This window comes from Oncorhynchus masou, chromosome 26, assembly GCF_036934945.1.
Source record: "Oncorhynchus masou masou isolate Uvic2021 chromosome 26, UVic_Omas_1.1, whole genome shotgun sequence".
NCBI lineage: Eukaryota > Metazoa > Chordata > Actinopteri > Salmoniformes > Salmonidae > Oncorhynchus > Oncorhynchus masou.
This window is the reverse complement of record NC_088237.1, coordinates 17,096,636-17,119,450: the sequence shown is the minus strand read 5'-3', so window position 1 is coordinate 17,119,450 and position 22,815 is coordinate 17,096,636. Positions and strand designations below refer to the sequence as shown.

General features: G+C 43.8%; 1 protein-coding gene across 18 annotated transcripts in view; it reads right to left on the bottom strand.

Moving 5' to 3' along the window:
• LOC135514899 (CUGBP Elav-like family member 2) overlaps positions 1–22,815 on the bottom strand; it is a 226,090-nt gene that overhangs the window by 24,739 nt on the left and 178,536 nt on the right. For 11 of the 18 annotated variants that reach the window (XM_064938606.1, XM_064938608.1, XM_064938593.1 and 8 more), the window contains 2 exons: positions 8,619–8,849; positions 7,697–7,760 (listed from right to left, as the gene is read on the bottom strand). In XM_064938606.1, coding sequence (XP_064794678.1) covers positions 7,697–7,760; positions 8,619–8,849 — 295 coding nt within the window. The remainder of the gene's footprint in view (positions 1–7,696; positions 7,761–8,618; positions 8,850–22,815) is intronic. The other 7 variants (XM_064938597.1, XM_064938598.1, XM_064938604.1 and 4 more) reach the window with 1 other exon arrangement.

Sequence of the window (22,815 nt, the reverse complement as noted above, 5' to 3'; positions counted from 1 at the left end):
ATGTTGTTGTCTACTCATATACATGTTGTTGTCTACTCATATACATGTTGTTGTCTACTCATATACATGTTGTTGTCTACTCATATACATGCTGTTGTCTACTCATATACATGTTGTTGTCTACTCATATACATGTTGTTGTCTACTCATATACATGTTTGTCTACTCATATACATGTTGTTGTCTACTCATATACATATACTCATATACATGTTGCTGTTACTCTATACATGTTGTTGTCACTCATATACATGTTGTTGTCTACTCATATACATGTTGTTGTCTACTCATATACATGTTGTTGTCTACTCATATACATGTTGTTGTCTACTCATATACATGTTGTTGTCTCACATGTTGTTGTCTATACATGTTGTTGTCTACATGTTGTTGTCTACTCATATACATGTTGTTGTCTACTCATATACATGTTGTTGTCTACTACTCATATACATGTCATATACATGTTTGTCTACTCATATACATGTTGTTGTGTTGTCTACTCATATACATGCTGTTGTCTACTCATATACATGTTGTTGTCTACTCATATACATGTTGTTGTTTACTCATATACATGTTGTTGTCTACTCATATACATGTTGTTGTCTACTCATATACATGCTGTTGTCTACTCATATACATGTTGTTGTCTACTCATATACATGTTGTTGTCTACTCATATACATGTTGTTGTCTACTCATATACATGTTGTTGTCTACTCATATACATGTTGTTGTCTACTCATATACATGTTGTTGTCTACTCATATACATGTTGTTGTCTACTCATATACATGTTGTTGTCTACTCATATACATGCTGTTGTCTACTCATATACATGCTGTTGTCTACTCATATACATGTTGTTGTCTACTCATATACATGTTGTTGTCTACTCATATACATGTTGTTGTCTACTCATATACATGTTGTTGTCTACTCATATACATGTTGTTGTCTACTCATATACATGTTGTTGTCTACTCATATACATGTTGTTGTCTACTCATATACATGTTGTTGTCTACTCATATACATGTTGTTGTCTACTCATATACATGCTGTTGTCTACTCATATACATGTTGTTGTCTACTCATATACATGTTGTTGTCTACTCATATACATGTTGTTGTCTACTCATATACATGTTGTTGTCTACTCATATACATGTTTGTTGTCTACTCATATACATGTTGTTGTCTACTCATATACATGTTGTTGTCTACTCATATACATGTTGTTGTCTACATGTTGTTGTCTACTCATATACATGTTGTTGTCTACTCATATACATGTTGTTGTCTACTCATATACATGTTGTTGTCTATACATGTTGTTGTCTACTCATATACATGTTGTTGTCTACTCATATACATGTTGTTGTCTACTCATATACATGTTGTTGTCTACTCATATACATGTTGTTGTTGTCTACTCATATACATGTTGTTGTCTACTCATACATGTTGTTGTCTACTCATATACATGCTGTTGTCTACTCATATACATGCTGTTGTCTACTCATATACATGCTGTTGTCTACATGTTGTTGTCTACATATACATGTTGTTGTCTACTCATATACATGTTGTTGTCTACTCATATACATGTTGTTGTCTACTCATATACATGTTGTTGTCTACTCATATACATGTTGTTGTCTACTCATATACATGTTGTTGTCTACTCATATACATGTCTACTCATATACATGTTGTTGTCTACTCATATACATGTTGTTGTCTACTCATATACATGTTGTTGTCTACTCATATACATGTTGTTGTCTACTCATATACATGTTGTTGTCTACTCATATACATGTTGTTGTCTACTCATATACATGTTGTTGTCTACTCATATACATGTTGTTGTCTACTCATATACATGTTGTTGTCTACTCATATACATGTTGTTGTCTACTCATATACATGTTGTTGTCTACTCATATACATGTTGTTGTCTACTCATATACATGTTGTTGTCTACTCATATACATGTTGTTGTCTACTCATATACATGTTGTTGTCTACTCATATACATGTTGTTGTCTACTCATATACATGTTGTTGTCTACTCATATACATGTTGTTGTCTACTCATATACATGTTGTTGTCTACTCATATACATGTTGTTGTCTACTCATATACATGTTGTTGTCTACTCATATACATGTTTGTCTACTCATATACATGTTGTTGTCTACTCATATACATGTTGTTGTCTACTCATATACATGTTGTTGTCTACATGTTATACATGTTGTTGTCTACTCATATACATGTGTTGTCTACTCATATACATGTTGTTGTCTACTCATATACATGTTGTTGTCTACTCATATACATGTTGTTGTCTACTCATATACATGTTGTTGTCTACTCATATACATGTTGTTGTCTACTCATATACATGCTGTTGTCTACTCATATACATGTTGTTGTCTACTCATATACATGTTGTTGTCTACTCATATACATGTTGTTGTCTACTCATATACATGCTGTGTTGTCTACTCATATACATGCTGTTGTCTACTCATATACATGTTGTTGTCTACTCATATACATGTTGTTCTACTCATATACATGTCTACTCATATACATGTTGTTGTCTACTCATATACATGTTGTTGTCTACTCATATACATGTTGTTGTCTACTATATACATGTTGTTGTCTACTCATATACATGCTGTTGTCTACTCATATACATGTTGTTGTCTACTCATATACATGTTGTTGTCTACTCATATACATGTTGTTGTCTACTCATATACATGTTGTTGTCTACTCATATACATGTTGTTGTCTACTCATATACATGTTGTTGTCTACTCATATACATGTTGTTGTCTACTCATATACATGTTGTTGTCTACTCATATACATGTTGTTGTCTACTCATATACATGTTGTTGTCTACTCATATACATGTTGTTGTCTACTCATATACATGTTGTTGTCTACTCATATACATGTTGTTGTCTACTCATATACATGTTGTTGTCTACTCATATACATGTTGTTGTCTACTCATATACATGTTGTTGTCTACTCATATACATGTTGTCTACTCATATACATGTTGTTGTCTTCATATACATGTTGTTGTCTACTATATACATGTTGTTGTCTACTCATATACATGTTGTTGTCTACTCATATACATGTTGTTGTCTACTCATATACATGTTGTTGTCTACTCATATACATGTTGTTGTTTACTCATATACATGTTGTTGTCTACTCATATACATGCTGTTGTCTACATGTTGTTGTCTACTCATATACATGCTGTTGTCTACTCATATACATGTTGTTGTCTACTCATATACATGTTGTTGTTTACTCATATACATGTTGTTGTCTACTCATATACATGTTGTTGTCTACTCATATACATGTTGTTGTCTACTCATATACATGTTGTTGTCTACTCATATACATGTTGTTGTTTACTCATATACATGTTGTTGTCTACTCATGTTGTTGTCTATATACATGTTGTTGTTTACTCATATACATGTTGTTGTCTACTCATATACATGTTGTTGTTTACTCATATACATGTTGTTGTTTACTCATATACATGTTGTTGTCTACTCATATACATGTTGTTGTCTACTCATATACATGTTGTTGTTTACTCATATACATGTTGTTGTTTACTCATATACATGCCTTTGACCTCAGAAAAGAGCAGGCTGGGGAAAATAATCCCTATTTCCAAGAAAACACAATTCTGTTCTTCACTTCACAACCTTCACATTATAAATATATTTTGTAGCACATTGTGGAAAAACTTGTTACAACCAGTCATCCTGATAAACAACAACATTCTTGTAAAACACGACTCTATAAGATAACTTATAATCTTAGTAGCATAGCCCTTTTAAAGAAACTAATTTGTCACAGAGTGCTTAAGTGGTAAGGAAAAACTCCTAAAGCAGAAAAACCTGAAGAGGAACCAGACAGACCTGAGAAGAGCGCATCTTCTTCAGTCTGATAAACTATGATGAAAGCCACGGTATGTGCTGTGTTAGAAGTAGTCCCTATGGTATTGTATAACACACTGTATTTTTCCACTCTGCGAATGGAGGGCAGCGCTGTTGAGTGGCTTTGTCACTTTGTGGGTTTAGAGTGGAGCAGATGACTCAATCAGGCTCGGCTGAGTGGAAAGACACTGATCTGACCCTAGACTCTATACACTCAGTCAGTCAGTCAGTCAGTCAGTCAGTCAGTCAGACACACACACACACACACACACACACAGACACACACACAGACACAGACACAGACACAGACACAGACACAGACACAGACACACACACACAGACACACACAGACACACACACACACACACACACACACACACACACACACACACACACACACACACACACAGACACACACACACACACACACACTGATGGGAGGCCTAATGCCACTTAATCAAACAAAACAGGGAGGATTACAGCACTTATTCCCTAGAGCAGGGCTGTTCAACTCCCACCATACGAGGTCCAAAGCCTGCTGGTTTTCTGTTCTACCTGATTATTAATTGCACCCAATCAGTTCCCATTTAGAGGGAAACAATGAAAAAACACAGTGGAACTGGTCCAGAGTTGAGTTTGAGGGCCCTGGAGAATGACTAAGACTAGGAGACACAGTTGTGGGGGAACCAGAGAGCAGAACAGAGCAGAAGAATCATCAACGCTACCAGCATCACTTTAATATGGAGAGAACCACTCTATTCTCAACCCCTATCTATAATATCAAACCTCTCCACGGTACCTGTTCATAAAGACTGAGATCTAAGGAAGCTATTCATGTGCAACGGCTACACTTCATCTGGAGTGTGAAACAGCAGAGAGCCCCGGTCCTGAAAGAGGAAGAGAGACACAGAGACAGCTCTGCACACATCAGGAGCTCCAGCATTGGGGCTATACAGCTGGCAGCCTGTGCTAGGCTGTGCTAGGCTGTGCTGTGTGCTGTGTGCTCCGGGCTGTATAGCTCTGTGGAGGCTCCGTATGCCTCCTGGGCTGAGCTGGGCTGGGGCTCTATCGTAAGCGCTAGCTAGCTAGTTGGCTCTAATTGAATGCTCATTGGGGTAATTGAGCCTCTCACTGCTCTCCGACTCCTCATGATGAAGACTGGGACCAGATGTCACTGAGCTGTCTCACATCTACTGCCAATCACGTACGGTTGCCCAGCGACAGATGGACGGCCAAAAGGATTCCGGAATGCAGCCGCGATTTCACTTCCAGTTCCAACTGTTCCAAGTCCCTGAGCGTTTCTGTGTGTGTGTGTGTGTGTGTGTGTGTGTTTTGTGTGTATGAGAGAGAGCGTTCTAACAGCCGTTCACTGAGGTAAAAGATCCTCAGAGCCCATACTCACTCAACTACACCACATCAACCAACATTACGGGCTCTTAAAAATGTCCCCGTGTCCAGAACGCTCAACCCACCTACTTTGCAAGACATAGATACACATTTTAAAAACTTGAGCCAATGAGCTTACTACTTTAGAAATACATTATTTCTACCCTGCAACAACCAGTTCCTCAAATCCATTCAGTTTTGCACTACTTATTAGAATGTCTTTTTTCCTTCAGCGGTGCTGGCAATTACAGTACTCCTGTGCCAATAGCTGCTATAAATATTCCCCCTCTGCCTCTCTCTGTCAGCCAGCTAAACAGTCTACAATCAGGAGCTGACAGCTTACTGAGCACCCAAGGAGGGGGAGAGAGCGAGAGGGTGGGAGTGAGGCGGCAAGAGGGAGAGAGGCAGGGCGTAGGAGGACGGAAGAGGGGGGGGGGTGTAGGTGGGATGACAGGGTGAGGGATTCAGAAAAAGCAATTGAAAGAAAGTAAGGAGGGGGGACAAAGGAGAGGGATGAAGAGGATAAAGGATGGAGAGAGATAGGTGGGAGTGGGGGTAGGAGAACATGCAGAGGAAAAGACAAAGTAGAGGGATGAAGAGGATAAAGGATGGAGAGAGATAGGTGGGAGTGTGGGTAGGAGAACATGCAGAGGAAAAGACAAAGGAGAGGGATGAAGAGGATAAAGGACGGAGAGATAGGTGGGAGTGTGGGTAGGAGAACATGCAGAGGAAAAGACAAAGGAGAGGGATGAAGAGGATAAAGGATGGAGAGAGATAGGTGGGAGTGTGGGTAGGAGAACATGCAGAGGAAAAGACAAAGGAGAGGGATGAAGAGGATAAAGGATGAAGAGATAGGTGGGAGTGTGGGTAGGAGAACATGCAGAGGAAAAGACAAAGGAGAGGGATGAAGAGGATAAAGGATGGAGAGAGATAGGTGGGAGTGTGGGTAGGAGAACATGCAGAGGAAAAGACAAAGGAGAGAAGGATGGATGAAGATAGGTGGGAGGATAAATGGATGGAGATAAAGACGGAGATAGGTGGGAGTGTGGGTAGGAGAACATGCAGAGGAAAAGACAAAGGAGAGGGATGAAGAGGATAAAGGATGAAGTTAAGAGAGAGGGATGAAGAGGTGGGAGTGGGGGAGTAGGAGAACATGCAGAGGAAAAGACAAAGGAGAGGGATGAAGAGGATAAAGGATGGAGAGAAGATAGGTGGGAGTGTGGGTAGGAGAACATGCAGAGGAAAAGACAAAGGAGAGGGATGAAGAGGATAAAGGATGGAGAGAGATAGGTGGGAGTGTGGGTAGGAGAACATGCAGAGGAAAAGACAAAGGAGAGGGATGAAGAGGATAAAGGATGGAGAGAGATAGGTGGGAGTGTGGGTAGGAGAACATGCAGAGGAAAAGACAAAGGAGAGGGATGAAGAGGATAAAGGATGGAGAGATAGGTGGGAGTGTGGGTAGGAGAACATGCAGAGGAAAAGACAAAGGAGAGGGATGAAGAGGATAAAGGATGGAGAGAGATAGGTGGGAGTGTGGGTAGGAGAACATGCAGAGGAAAAGACAAAGGAGAGGGATGAAGAGGATAAAGGATGGAGAGATAGGTGGGAGTGTGGGTAGGAGAACATGCAGAGGAAAAGACAAAGGAGAGGGATGAAGAGGATAAAGGATGAGAGATAGGTGGGAGTGTGGGTAGGAGAACATGCAGAGGAAAAGACAAAGGAGAGGGATGAAGAGGATAAAGGATGGAGAGAGATAGGTGGGAGTGTGGGTAGGAGAACATGCAGAGGAAAAGACAAAGGAGAGGGATGAAGAGGATAAAGGATGGAGAGAGATAGGTGGGAGTGTGGGTAGGAGAACATGCAGAGGAAAAGACAAAGGAGAGGGATGAAGAGGATAAAGGATGGAGAGATAGGTGGGAGTGGGGGTAGGAGAACATGCAGAGGTTAAGACAAAGGTGACCAGCAGGGGGAAACAGTGAGCAGAGCTCCTCTCTCATCTCTCTCTATTTTCCTTCTGTGTTGCCTTAATGCCGGACTAAACATCCCTCCTTTGACGCCTGGTACACTCTTCTGTCCTGATGGATAACAGACTCAAGACAAATCTGAACAACAGCGACATCTTAAAAAACTAGTTGCTGCATAGTTTCTAGAATATTACTCAGTGTGTGTGTGTGTGTGTGTGTGTGTGTGTGTGTGTGTGTGTGTGTGTGTGTGTGTGTGTGTGTGTGTGTGTGTGTGTGTGTGTGTGTGTGTGTGTGTGTGTGTGTGTGTGTGTGTGTGTGTGTGTGTGTACATCTGCTGGACTCACCTGCCATCTGTTGGATCCCACTGAAGGCTCCAAGGTTACTGGAGGAGGTGGCCTGCTGGAGCAACTGAGGGAGAAAGAAAGAGAGGAGCGATAGAGAGATAGAGAGAGAGAGAGAGAGAGAGAGAGAGAGAGAGAGAGAAAATAATAAAAGAGAGAGAAACAGAGTGAGGAGGAGGGATTGGAAATACAAACATCACCCTCACTATCTTTTCTCTAAGTATCCTCATGATCTTGGTAGCATTACTGCATGTGGGCTATAGGCTATATAAACATTGAATATGACATCTTCTACTGTACATTTAACCACTGAGTCACTGAGACATTTCAGAATAGAACACAGAGTAACTGTCAAAGAACCTATGTGCATCTACAACTTTGTACACCTATTTCCAAGTTTACAGGTTCCGGAAAGATCCTAGCTGTGATGAAGGGGACTCAAGGAAGAGTAGACTGGTCTGTTTCAGAGAAGTTGGGGACAGAAGTCTTAAAAGGTTTCAGAGTGAAAGAGGAAGAGGGTCAGTTCTCAAAGAGGCTACCGGAGGAAGGGGGTCCTAAGAATGAGTTGAGAGGGGGGGTTCTGAAATGCTATAAAGTACTGAAGCAAGGAGGGGGAATGAGGCTTCTGAACACCACGTGCCAATCTGTCAATCAATCACCGCTGTGACCCAATAGGATGACGATATTAGACATGGGAAAGACCTCTTATTGGATCACACCAACGATTGGCCCCGCCCATTGAACCTTTACCCCTATTATTCAAAGACCTCATTTCCCTGTCACGGAGGGGGGAGTGGACCCTTAAGGGGGGAAGAGAGGGGGAAAGGGATAGGAAGCGGGGTCTGACTCTCTGGGGGTGTGGACGGGGGGTCGGCGGTTGGCGACGGCAGGGAGGGTAGTGGGGGGCGGGGAGGGTGGCACTGACTGCGGCGGCGACGGATGCGTTGGCTGCGGGGCTGCAGTAAGGGGTGGGCGACGCGGCGTGTCCTCTTACAGCCAGATACTGCGGGGTGAGGCCGCCCAGCCCTGTCAGACTCCCCCAGGTGGTGGCGTTGTTGAGCTGCTGCATCTGCTGAGCCAGCTGCTGCTGCAGGCGCCGCTGCTCCTTGTCCTTCTGCGTGTCGGCAAACTTCACCACGATGGGAGACGAGCAGCCCTGAGGGAGGAGGGAGGGTGGGAGGGAGGGTTCAGTATTGCACAAGGAATTTCCTGAATTCATATTCAAAATATACAAAAATTTGATTGGTTTCACAAGGAATTGGTTACAAACTAACCCTAACACAACATAGGTACAATGCACGCAGACACACACGTAACACAACATTAACAAGCACACATAACTAAGGGGAAGGGACTAGCTTCCCATAAGGGCCAGTTATCTTACAGTCCACAATGGGTTTATTTCCACAGAAAGCGATTTCCTGAGTTCTAAAAGTATTTCATCATCTCACGGAGTGGGGAAAAGAGAGAGCGAGATAGAGAGGGACGGGGAGACGGAGGTAGAGAGAGGGAACAGAGGTGGTCAGAGGGACGGGGAGACGGAGGTAGAGAGGGGAACAGAGGTGGTCAGAGGGACGGGGAGACGGAGGTAGAGAGAGGGAACAGAGGTGGTCAGAGGGACGGGGAGACGGAGGTAGAGAGAGGGAACAGAGGTGGTCAGAGGGACGGGGAGACGGAGGTAGAGAGAGGGAACAGAGGTGGTCAGAGGGACGGGGAGACGGAGGTAGAGAGGGGAACAGAGGTGGTCAGAGGGACGGGGGAGACGGAGGTAGAGAGAGGGAACAGAGGTGGTCAGAGGGACGGGGAGACGGAGGTAGAGAGAGGGAACAGAGGTGGTCAGAGGGACGGGGAGACGGAGGTAGAGAGAGGGAACAGAGGTGGTCAGAGGGACGGGGAGACGGAGGTAGAGAGAGGGAACAGAGGTGGTCAGAGGGACGGGGAGACGGAGGTAGAGAGAGGGAACAGAGGTGGTCAGAGGGACGGGGAGACGGAGGTAGAGAGAGGGAACAGAGGTGGTCAGAGGGACGGGGAGACGGAGGTAGAGAGAGGGAACAGAGATGGTCAGAGGGACGGGGAGACGGAGGTAGAGAGAGGGAACAGAGGTGGTCAGAGGGACGGGGAGACGGAGGTAGAGAGAGGGAACAGAGGTGGTCAGAGGGACGGGGAGACGGAGGTAGAGAGAGGGAACAGAGGTGGTCAGAGGGACGGGGAGACGGAGGTAGAGAGAGGGAACAGAGGTGGTCAGAGGGACGGGGAGACGGAGGTAGAGAGGGGAACAGAGGTGGTCAGAGGGACGGGGAGACGGAGGTAGAGAGAGGGAACAGAGGTGGTCAGAGGGACGGGGGAGACGGAGGTAGAGAGAGGGAACAGAGGTGGTCAGAGGGACGGGGAGACGGAGGTAGAGAGGGGAACAGAGGTGGTCAGAGGGACGGGGAGAACGGAGGGAGAGAGGTAGAGAGAGGAACAGAAATGGTCAGAGGGACGGGGAGACGGAGGTAGAGAGAGGGAACAGAAATGGTCAGAGGGACGGGGAGACGGAGGTAGAGAGAGAGAACAGAGATGGTCAGAGGGGAAGGTAGACGAGAACGAGAGAAAGAGATTTAGAGAGCTTAGAGAGAGAGAATCAGAGCATTGTGTCCGTAAATGAGGTACATGTGTTTCTGTGTGTGTCACTCTTTCTCACTGTGTGTGTGTGTGTCTTTGTGTGTGTTTGTTCAGCTGCAATATGCTGATGACAGAGGATCTTTTACCTCAGTGAATGGCTGTTAGAACGCTCTCACACACACACACACACACACACACACACACACACACACACACACACACACACACACACACACACACACACACACACACACACACACACACACACAAAGCAGTGAGCTGTAACATAAAAGACACAGCAGCAGTGATGTAGCTACAGAGGACACTAAACCACAGACATTATAATCTATCATATCACACCAGTACATTACTCACGCTGAAATCAAAGCCTAACTGGGGGCAAAACCTGCTCAAACACACAATCTGCCACGGGAGAATAAAACGCTTTTAATTGAAACATTTAGTTGGAGGCGAGTTTTCAGACTCAGTCAGGGAGTTTGTGACAGCGTTTGGCTCATACTGTGATCGCCATCCTAACCAGATGGCATATTATATCACCTCTCTATCATACTGTAGGGCTGGCCTGTGTGTCTGTCTGAGTTGGGGTGTGTATGTCTCTCACTGTGTGTTCATCTCTGAGGGTTTGACTGTATCTATCAGCCGATGAACATGTCTCTTTAGCTGAAGGCAGCTCAGCCATATTTACTCCCTCTCTCTCTCCAGCACTTATTTCCAGCTAGACGAGAGATAAAGAAGGGAGAAAATTGCATTCGGAGGAGAGTCAGTCAGGGGCCTCTTGTGTTAGAGCGCATTCCACCTGGAGACAGGCCTTTCTCTTTCTCTCTCTCTCTCTCTCTCTCTCTCTCTCTCTCTCTGTCTGCTAAATATCTCATTACTCCAGCTGACACCCAGCAGGCCGGGAAAACACGGCCCAGAATGAGAGGCCGATCCTGGGAGGGGGTGGAGGAGCAGGGGTCATAGAGCTCCAGAGATTGATACTCGAGTGATTCGGGCTAAATCATGGCCTTTCTCTAAGGGGGGGATTTCCGACCTGAGTTAAGCGTGTGTAAATGGAACATAATTCCCCTTTTATGCACTTTTCTCTCAAAGTGTATTCTGACCTTGAACTTAAGCATGAGAATAGCATGCTACTCACCCGCTATTCGTTTAGGGGGAGATGGAATAAATGAAGGTGTGGCGGAAGTGTGTCTACAGATATGCCATATTCCCTAATAATTCCACCACCTTCACACGCAAATAATATCAACTTTCCCACAGTAAAGTTTATGAAATGCTGTGCCGTTATGCAGAATTTAAATTGTACAGCCTTTTAACTTGTAGGGATGGGCACTCTCGATCATCTTAATTATAGGCTACCCTGACTTTCTCTATTTCCTGTTTCTATCATGTTAAATATTAGCCACTATCAGTATCGACCATCAGTAGCCCTAGTAACCACACACATTCAACTACTGTTAGTTCCCTTCAGTTGGTATAGACAACATTATCATTCAATTTAATTACATTGTTTAGTTTACCTTCATTTGCTTCCTCTGTAAATGCCGTCACGGCCATGTGGTTGTTGCTAAGGCTCATTAGTACTAGTTGATAATATATTTAAAAAATCTTTTTGCTAATCTAAATGGTTACGAGTGGAGACCAAGCTGTAACAGTTTGAACCCGATGCATACTTGTCCGTGTCATCCCATAACCTGGTCTCAGAGCATTTCATATTATTCTGAAGGTAAATCCTTTTAGTATGATATGTTACATTTCATATGGTATGTATTCATTTGTGGATTTTCCATCACCGATTTTGTATGTTACTGTATGTTACGAAGTTGCAAAAGGCACAATATGTTACGAATTTGCAAAATGTACTAAATGTTACGAATTTGTAAAGCGTATAATATGTTACAAATTCTAGCTAGGTAGCTAAAGTTAGCTAGCTGGCTAACATTAGCTAGGCTAGGGGTAAGGTTTAATTTTTTTAATCATTTTTTTATATTTGACCTTTATTTAACTAGGTAGGCTAGTTGAGAACAAGTTCTCATTTGCAACTGCGACCTGGCCAAGATAAAGCAGTTCGACACATACAACAACACAGAGTTATACATGGAATAAATAAACATACAATCAATAATACAGTAGTAAAATCTATATACAGCATGTGCAAATGAGGTAGGATAAGAGAGGTAAGGCAATAAATAGGAGGCAAAGTAATTACAATACAGCAATTAAACACTGGAATGGTAGGATGTGCAGAAGATGAATGTGCAAGTTGAGATACTGAGGTGCAAAGGAGCAAGATAAATAAATACATACAGTATGGGGATGAGGTAGATTGGATGGGCTATTTACAGATGAGCTATGTACAGGTGCAGTGAGCTATGTACAGGTGCAGTGATCTGTGAGCTGCTCTGACAGCTGGTGCTTAAAGCTAGTGAGGGAGGTAAGAGTCTCCAGCTTCAGAGATTTTTGCAGTTCGTTCCAGTCATTGGCAGCAGAGAACTGGAAGGAGAGGCGGCCAAAGGAAGAATTGGCTTTGGGGGTGACCAGTGAGATATACCTGCTGGAGTGCGTGCTACGGGTGGGTGCTGCTACGGTGACCAGTGAGCTGAGATAAGGCCCCCTTTACCTAGCAGAGACTTGTAGATGACCTGGAGCCAGTGGGTTTGGCGACCAGCGAGGGCCAGCCAACGAGAGCATAGAGGTTGCAGTGGTGGGTAGTATATGGGGCTTTGGTGGTAAAACGGACGGCACTGTGATAGACTACATTCAGATTGCTGAGTAGAGTGTTGGAGGCTATTTTGTAAATGACATCGCCGAAGTCAAGGATTGGTAGGATAGTCAGTTTTACGAGGGTATGTTTGGCAGCATGAGTGAAGGATGCTTTGTTGCGAAATAGGAAGCTGATTCTAGATTTAATTTTGGATTGGAGATGTTTAATGTCTGGAAGGAGAGTTTACAGTTTAACCAGACACCTAGGTATTTGTAGTTGTCCACATATTGTCCACAAGTCAGAACCGTCCAGAGTAGTGATGCTGGACGGGCGGGCAGGCGAGGGCAGCGATCGGTTGGAGAGCATGCATTTAGTTTTACTTGCATTTAAGAGCAGTTGGTTAAGAGTTCAGTTAAAGGGTTAAGGTTAGGGAAGGGATAGCTAAAAAGGTTAAGATTAGGGGAGCGTTAGCTAAAATGTTTAAGGTTAGGGTTCCGGGAAGGGTTAGCTAACATGCTGAATAGCTAAAAAAAAGTAGTAAGTAGTTGAAAAGTTGCTAATTAGCTAAAGTTGTCCGTGAAGAGATTTCAACTCACATCTTTGGATTGATCGACGTTCGCGCGTGATACGTCCGACCAAATAGCCTACTTTCGTTTCTGCCTTAATTAACCATCTGTCTTATGTAACCATACCAAACATATCATACTAAATTAGGTGTCCCGGATTTACTTTCACTATGTTACGTCTAGTCTATAAGACCAGGCTGCATCCCACAGTTCCATGGTTAGTGCAGGCAATAGATGAGAGCATAGCCTACTATTGTACACTATTCTCCCTATTATAATTCTATGTACACTAATCTTCTAACATTACCATGGAGAGTCTCAATTTGGTGTTTGTCCCATTTTGTGAAATCTTGGTTGGTGAGAGGACCCCAGACCTCACAACAATAAAAGGCAATGGTTTCTATAACTGATTCATATATTTTTTTTACCAGATCCTAATTGGTACGTTGAATCTTATGTTCCTTTTGATGGCATAGAAGGCCCTTCTTGCCTTGTCTCTCAGCTCGTTTACAGCTTTGCGGAAGTTAACGGTGGCACTGATGTTTAGGCCGAGGTATGTATAGTTATTTGTTTGCTCTAGGGCAATGGTGTCTAGATGGAGTTTGTATTTGTGGTCCTGAAAACTGGACCTTTTTTGGAAAACCATTATTTTTGTCTTACTGAGATTTACTGTCAGGGCCCAGGTCTGACAGAATATGTGCAGAATTTCTAGGTGCTGCTGTAGGCCCTTCTTGGTTGGGGACAGAAGCACCAGATCATCAGCAAACAGTACACAGTACACAAACAGTACACATTTAACATCAGATTCTAGTAGGGTGAGGCCAGGTGCTGCAGACTGTTCTAGTGCCATCGCCAATTCCTTGATATATGTTGAAGAGGGTGGGGCTTAAGCTGCATCCCTGCCTCACCCCACAGCCATGTGGAAAGAAATGTGTGTTTTTTGCCTATTTTAACCTCATACTTGTTGTTTGTGTATATGTATTTTATAATGTTGTATGTTTTTCCCCCAACACCACATCAATTTGCATAGCAGACCCTCATGCCAAATTAAGTAAAAAGTTTTTTTGAAATCAACAAAGCATGAGAAGAATTTGCCTTTGTTTGGTTTTGTTTGTTTGTCAATTAGGATGCAGGGTGAATACATGGTCTGTTGTACAGTAATTTGGTAATAAGACTATTTGACATTTGCTCAGTACCTTGTTTTCCCTGAGGAAATGTACGAGTCTGCTGCTATAATGCTAATTTGTATTTTTATTTATTTAACATTTATTTAACTAGGCAAGTCAGATAAGAACAAATTCTTATTTACAATGACGGCCTACCAAAAGGCAAAACGCCTTCTGCGGGGACAGGGGCATGGGATATATATATATTTTTTAAACATTATAAATATAGGACAAAACACACATCACAACGAGACAACACAACACTACATAAAGAGAGACCTGAGACAACAATGTAGCAACACAGGATGGTAGCAACACAACATAACAACAACATGGTAGCAACACAACATGGAAGCAGCATAAAGCATGGTACAAAGGTCAAGAAGGTAGAGACAACAATACATCACACAAAGCAGCCACAACTGTCAATAAGAGTGTCCATGATTGAGTCTTTGAGATAAAACTGTCCAGTTTGAGTGTTTGTTGCAGCTAGTTCCAGTCGCTAGCTGCAGCGAACTGAAAAGAGGAGCGACCCAGGGATGTGTGCGCTTTGGAGACCTTTAACAGAATGTGACTGCCAGAACTGGTGTTGTATGTGGAGGATGAGGACTGCAGTAGGTATCTCAGACAGGGGGGAGTGAGGCCTAAGAGGGTTTTAGAAATAAGCATCAACCAGTGGGTCTTGTGACAGGTATACAGAGATGACCAGTTTACAGAGGAGTATAGAGTGCAGTGATGTGTCCCATAAGGAGAATTGGTGGCAAATCTGATGGCCGAATGGTGAAGAACATCTAGCCGCTAAATTATGTCTCCGTAATCTAGCATGGGTAGGATGGTCATCTGAATCAGGGTTAGTTTGGCAGCTGGGGTGAAATAAGAGCGATTACGATAGTGGAAACCAAGTGCAGAGGATTTTGCAGAGGATTTTCCCAAGGTTGCTGTTGACCCATATCCCATAGTAGTTATTGGGGTCAAATTTGTCTCCACTTTTGTGGGTTGGGGTGATCAGTCCTTGGATTCAAATATCAGGGAAGATGCCAGATCTAAGGATGATGTTAAAGAGTTTAAAGTCTAGCCAATTGGAATTTGTGGTCTGCATATTTGATCATTTCATTGAGGATACCATCAACACCACATGCCTTTTTGGGTTGGAGGGTTTATATTTTGTCATTTTGTTCATTCAATGTAATTGGAGAATCCAGTGGGTTCTGGTCGTCTTAAGTAGTTGATTCTAAGATTTGTATTTGATGATGTATATATTTTTGCTGTTTGTTCTTTGTTCCAAAAAGATTTGAGAAGTATGGGGATTCTAGTTGGAAGATATACGTAGCCCACAGGAGGACATTTTTCTCTATTGAGATCATTTCCTTTTGAATTTCTAGCCAAATGTAAAATGTTCCTGTTCTGATTAATTTAACAGAGTGAGTCAGGTCTACTCTATATCACATTAGCATAACCCCCTGAGTCCCTTCCGTGTTTCACACCTGGTAGTTTGGTGGATGGGCCTACCAGCTCTCTGTCACTTAGTGGGCAATCAGTGGGTTAACTCCTCAATACCATTTGTGACTTTCATGTTGAGGCCCTCTTTGCGGGGGTGGGGGGCATGGGTCTGATATGAGGGTGCCTAAATGTGGTGTGGGCATGGTTGACTTGGGGGGCTGTTGATTGGTTGGGGTGGGGATGTGGCTGGTGGTGCTGTGGTCTGGATGTAGGTCCTCTCGGCGTGGGTCCTCCATGTGTAGGTCTGGGGGTGGGTCCCGCAGGTCTGTGAGAGTGTCTCGCTGGTCTGGGCTGGGTGTCTTTTTGATCTGTTGTTTTTGTGTGAGGTGTTGGGGCTGCTGTTGAGGGCGATGTCCTTTAGGGTCCGGGCGAAGGTGGGCACTGCTGCCTTGTAGAGGTGGACCTGGTCGTAATGTCTGTTCAAGTCCAAGGTGGAGTGGTGGACCAGGAAAACATTTGGTTTTGAGGCACAGTCACAGGAAATACTTGCGTTCACCCACTGTATAGTAGCAGGGTGGAAGTCTTTTCATGGTAGCAGGTGGTAGCAGGTGGAGAACCACTTGTACGTTGGGGAAAGTAGAAGAAGATTTTTCACTCACTCCCTTGAGTGCTGTGGCCACCCCGCAGAGAATCCAGCAGAACAGGCCACTTCAGACCCTGACCAGAGCCTCGTCATCACAGCAGAACAGCCCACCTCAGACCCTGACCAGAGCCTCGACAACACAGCAGAACAGCCCACCTCAGACCCTGACCAGAGCCTTGACAACACAGCAGAACAGCCCACCTCAGACCCTGACCAGAGCCTCGACATCACAGCAGAACAGCCCACCTCAGACCCTGACCAGAGCCCCACCTCAGACCCTGAACCTCGACACAGCAGAACAGCCCACCTCAGACCCTGACCAGAGCCTCGACAACACAGCAGAACAGCCCACCTCAGACCCTGACCAGAGCCTCGACATCACAGCAGAACAGCCCACCTCAGACCCTGACCAGAGCCTCAACATCACAGCAGAACAGACACTGGATAAGATGGCGCCGACAGAGATGGCAGCATCACGACGAGCTTTTAGAAGACTTTGCAGTATTTTTGTAATGTATATGTTTTACATTATTAGCTCAGGAAATGTTTTGTGTCATTACATACAGCCGGGAAGAACTATTGGATATTAGAGTAACTCACCAGAACTATCGCTGGTCCATATGTACAGTGCCTTGCGAAAGTATTCGGCCCCCTTGAACTTTGCGACCTTTTGCCACATTTCAGGCTACAAACATAAAGATATAAAACTTTATTTTTTTGTGAAGAATCAACAACAAGTGGGACACAATCATGAAGTGGAACGACATTTATTGGATATTTCAAACTTTTTTAACAAATCAAAAACTGAAAAATTGGGCGTGCAAAATTATTCAGCCCCTTTACTTTCAGTGCAGCAAACTCTCTCCAGAAGTTCAGTGAGGATCTCTGAATGATCCAATGTTGACCTAAATGACTAATGATGATAAATACAATCCACCTGTGTGTAATCAAGTCTCCGTATAAATGCACAAGCACTGTGATAGTCTCAGAGGTCCGTTAAAAGCGCAGAGAGCATCATGAAGAACAAGGAACACACTAGGCAGGTCCGAGATACTGTTGTGAAGAAGTTTAAAGCTGGATTTGGATACAAAAAGATTTCCCAAGCCTGAAATGTGGCAAAAGGTCGCAAAGTTCAAGGGGGCCGAATACTTTCGCAAGGCACTGTATATAGTCTTAATTCATTCCTTATTTGATTTGTGTGTACTGGATATATGTTGGTTCATTTGTTAGATATTACTGCACTGTCGGAGCTGGAAGCACAAGCATTTTGCTACACCCACAATAACATGGGTGTAGTTTGTGGCCAATACAATACAGAACCAAGCCCAGGGGATCCCGCCCCCTCTGAGCATCCCCTTTGTCAGCCACCCTGATAGCCCCCCTACACCCACTGAAGACAAACACAAACCACAGATTATACTTGTTATGGATTTAAACAGGAAATATATACAAGAAAATAAACATATTTTCTCCTTCCCTCCCTCCCCCTCCCTCCTAATAAAACAGGGCTCAACATCAGTAGGATAAGAGCATCTGCTTAGTGAGTAAAATGTAAAAAAATCTCATATATATATATATATATATATATATGTAAATGCAATAGATAGATGATAGAGAGAATACTCTAGAAGTATTCCTGAGTGGCGCATCGTTCTAAGGCACTGCATCTCAGTGCAAGAGGCGTCACTACAGATCCTGGTTAGATCCCGGGCTGTATCACAACCGGCCGTGATCGGGAGTCCCATAGGGTGGCGCATAATTGGCCCAACGTCATTTGGGATAGGGGAGGGTTTGGCCGGGGTAGGCCATCATTGTAAAATATGAATTTGTTCTTAACTGACTTGCCTAGTTAAATAAGGGGATGATATATGTAGCCTTATATGGTCAGTCAGACTTATACATATAAACGGGTTAGCTGACAATGTGGCAGAAGGCTGTGTGTTGTTGTGGTTCTGGATGGCCAGTTGGTTAGCAACAATGACAAGCTGCCATGTGGGGAATCGTAGGTGGCGCGTTTCAGCTATTTTTATCTTGTTCTAGAGGTTTTTTGACTGACGTCAAGTCAGCTATGCTAATATGACTTAAATTTACTAGCTAGCTAACTGACAACTGTAATGACGTACACTATATATACAACAGTATGTGGACCCAAATTAGTGGATTCGGCTATTTCAGTCAAACCCGTTGCTGACAGGTGTATAAAATTGAGTACACAGCCATTCAATCTCCATAGTCAAACATTGGCAGTAGAATGTCCTTACTGAAGTGCTCAGTGACTTTCAACGTGGCCCGTCATAGGATGCCACCTTTCCAACAAGTCAGTTCATCAAATTTCTGCCCCGCTAGAGCTAAGTGCTGTTATCATGAATTTGAAACGTCTAGGAGCAACAACGGCTCAGCCGCAAAGTGGTAGGCCACACAAGGCCACAGAATGAGACCGCCGAGTGCTGAAGCGTGTAAAAATCGAGTTCCAAACTGGCTCGGTAAGCAACGTCAGCACAATAACTGTTCATCAGGAGCTTCCTAAGATCACCATGTGCAATGCCAAGCGTTGCCTGAAGTGGTGTAAAGCTCACCACCAATGGACTCTGGAGCAGTGGAAACGCCTTCTCTGGAGTGATGAATCACGCTTCACCATTTGGCAGTTCGTGAGACGAATCTGTGTTTGGTGGATGCCAGGAGAACGCTACCTCCCTGAGTGCATAGTGTCAAATGCAGAGTTTGTTGGAAGAGGAATAATGGTCTGGGGATGTTTTTCATGGTTCGGGCTGGGCCCTTAGCTCCAGTGAAGGGAAATCTTAAAGCTAAAGCATACAATGACATTCTAGATGATTCTGTGGGGAACAGTTTGGGGAAGGCTCTTTCCTGTTTCAGCATGAAAATGCCCCCGTGCACAAAGCGAGGTCCATACAGAAATGGTTTGTCGAGATTGTTGTGGAATAACGTGACTGGCCTGCACAGAGCCCTGACCTCAACCCCATCGAACACCTTTGGGATGAATTGGAACGCCGACTGTGAGCCAGGCCAAATTGCCCAACATCAATGCCCAACCTCTCTAATGCTCTTGTGGCTGAATGGAAGCAAGTCCCCGCAGTTCCAAAACCTAGCGGAAAACCTTCTCAGAAGAGTGGAGGCTGTTATAGCAGCAAAGGGGGGACCAACTCCATATTGATGCCCATAACTTTGGAATGAGATGTTCGACGAGCAGGTGTCCCTGTAGTGTATATGAGAGACAATTGCTCATTGTGCAATACTATTTATGGTTTCAAAAAACAACCGTCTAAGCCAATCATCTGTTTTGCCCCATAGTTGCGCATGCGTGAGTTTTGTTGCTAAACAACCAACCCGTCATAGGACTATGAGCTTGTTAGTTTTAATGGGCTGGTGGTAAATAGCAGACACAGAGACGGCTGTTTCTCTGCTATACCTCCCTCACTGTGTCAATCTCTCCATCCCTACATCCCTATTTTTTCTCCCATTAACTTGTCTAGTTTGTCCAGTCTCCAAACATACATGGCTGTGTTTCCTCACTCACAATCCACTTACTGTGTTGTGCGTATCCTTGGTCTCTAGAAGTCCTGATATTAGCCAGGGCCGGCCATAGCTTTTGGGGGCCCTGAGCGAGATTTGGTTGTGGAGGTAAAAACATTTGGCCCCCACCCCTCTTGACAGAAGAGAGAAACATTTACATTTTAAAGTACATTTTCAGTAATTCTACACATTTTGCCATGGGGTGGAGAGCCATTTCTGAGTCATTTCCTGCAGTTCTAGCCATTTTGACATGGGACAGAAAGAATATGTGGCAGTTCTAGCCATTTTGACATGGGGCAGAAAGAATATGTGGCAGTTCTAGCCATTTTGACATGGGGCAGAAAGAATATGTGGCAGTTCTAGCCATTTTGACATGGGGCAGAACGAATATGTGGCAGTTCTAGCCATTTTGACATGGGGCAGAACGAATATGTGGCAGTTCTAGCCATTTTGACATGGGGCAGAATGAATATGTGGCAGTTCTAGCCATTTTGACATGGGGCAGAATGAATATGTGGCAGTTCTAGCCATTTTGACATGGGGCAGAATGAATATGTGGCAGTTCTAGCCATTTTGACATGGGGCAGAAAGAATATGTGGCAGTTCTAGCCATTTTGACATGGGGCAGAACAAATATGTGGCAGTTCTAGCCATTTTGACATGGGGCAGAACGAATATGTGGCAGTTCTAGCCATTTTGACATGGGGCAGAACAAATATGTGGCAGTTCTAGCCATTTTGACATGGGGCAGAACGAATATGTGGCAGTTCTAGCCATTTTGACATGGGGCAGAACAAATATGTGGCAGTTCTAGCCATTTTGACATGGGGCAGAGCAAATATGTGGCAGTTCTAGCCATTTTGACATGGGGCAGAACGAATATGTGGCAGTTCTAGCCATTTTGACATGGGGCAGAAAGAATATGTGGCAGTTCTAGCCATTTTGACATGGGGCAGAGCGAATATGTGGCAGTTCTAGCCATTTTGACATGGGGCAGAAAGAATATGTGGCAGTTCTAGCCATTTTGACATGGGGCAGAAAGAATATGTGGCAGTTCTAGCCATTTTGACATGGGGCAGAGCGAATATGTGGCAGTTCTAGCCATTTTGACATGGGGCAGAACAAATATGTGGCAGTTCTAGCCATTTTGACATGGGGCAGAAAGAATATGTGGCAGTTCTAGCCATTTTGACATGGGGCAGAAAGAATATGTGGCAGTTCTAGCCATTTTGACATGGGGCAGAACGAATATGTGGCAGTTCTAGCCATTTTGACATGGGGCAGAACGAATATGTGGCAGTTCTAGCCATTTTGACATGGGGCAGAAAGAATATGTGGCAGTTCTAGCCATTTTGACATGGGGCAGAATGAATATGTGGCAGTTCTAGCCATTTTGACATGGGGCAGAACGAATATGTGGCAGTTCTAGCCATTTTGACATGGGGCAGAAAGAATATGTGGCAGTTCTAAAGCAAATTTCCTGCACAACCAAATTTTGAAATTGCACTTGTGTATTCCACTATTCTAAATCTCAAGAGTAAGTTGACTTCCCCCCCACAAAATCTTCTTTTCTTAGGTCACTTATGTCACTTATACCTGGAGCCGGCCCTGATATTAGCCAGAGCAGAGAGAACAGCCCTCTAACCACCCAAACAGCCTTTATATGCAGGATGAATATTATACACACAGCCACAAACCATCAGGCTTTACAGAGCACCGTGAGTAGCACAAATACAACCACATTAGTCTGCCCTACTTCTCTCCACCGGGAACAGTCAACATCCGCCTCTCTCTCTCTGTGTCTCTCTCTCTCTCTTTCTGTGTTTGTGTGTGTGCGCATGCGTGCATGTGCGTGTGTGTGTGCGTACATGGGTGTGTAAATGAATGTGCTTTCTCGTAAATGACCTGTCCTGTCCATATCCACTTTCATAATGCTGTGACATTTATAAAGTGTGTGTGTGTGTGTCCTGAATGCCAGAGTATAATGAGAATGGATACGACAGTGACAAGGCCATTAGTGAAAGGCAAAGTCACACAAATACACATAGAAATGCACACACACAGGCCCACAATCTAAAACAGTGGGGGACGATAGAGCCAAGACAATAACCAAACTCTATTTACCAATCCTCATTCGGACCCAAAGTAATTACTTTTAAATTGCAAACTGGGGACATTACAAAAACGGTGCAGCAATTTGGGTCCTGAGCTAGTCAGCAGCATGTTTTTCACATGGAAATTAACATTTGTTCCATTATCATTGTCCACTGCAATCTCTGCCTCCTGTTTGGGGCTTTATGTGTGTGTGAAAGTTAACTGGGCCATGGTACAGAAGGTTATGATGGTATAAATAGTATAAACACTGATTAAGAGCAATATGGGGGGTAAACACACAAACTGCAACGCAAAGTCACACACACAATGGTAGATTGTGTGTACATACTGAGACA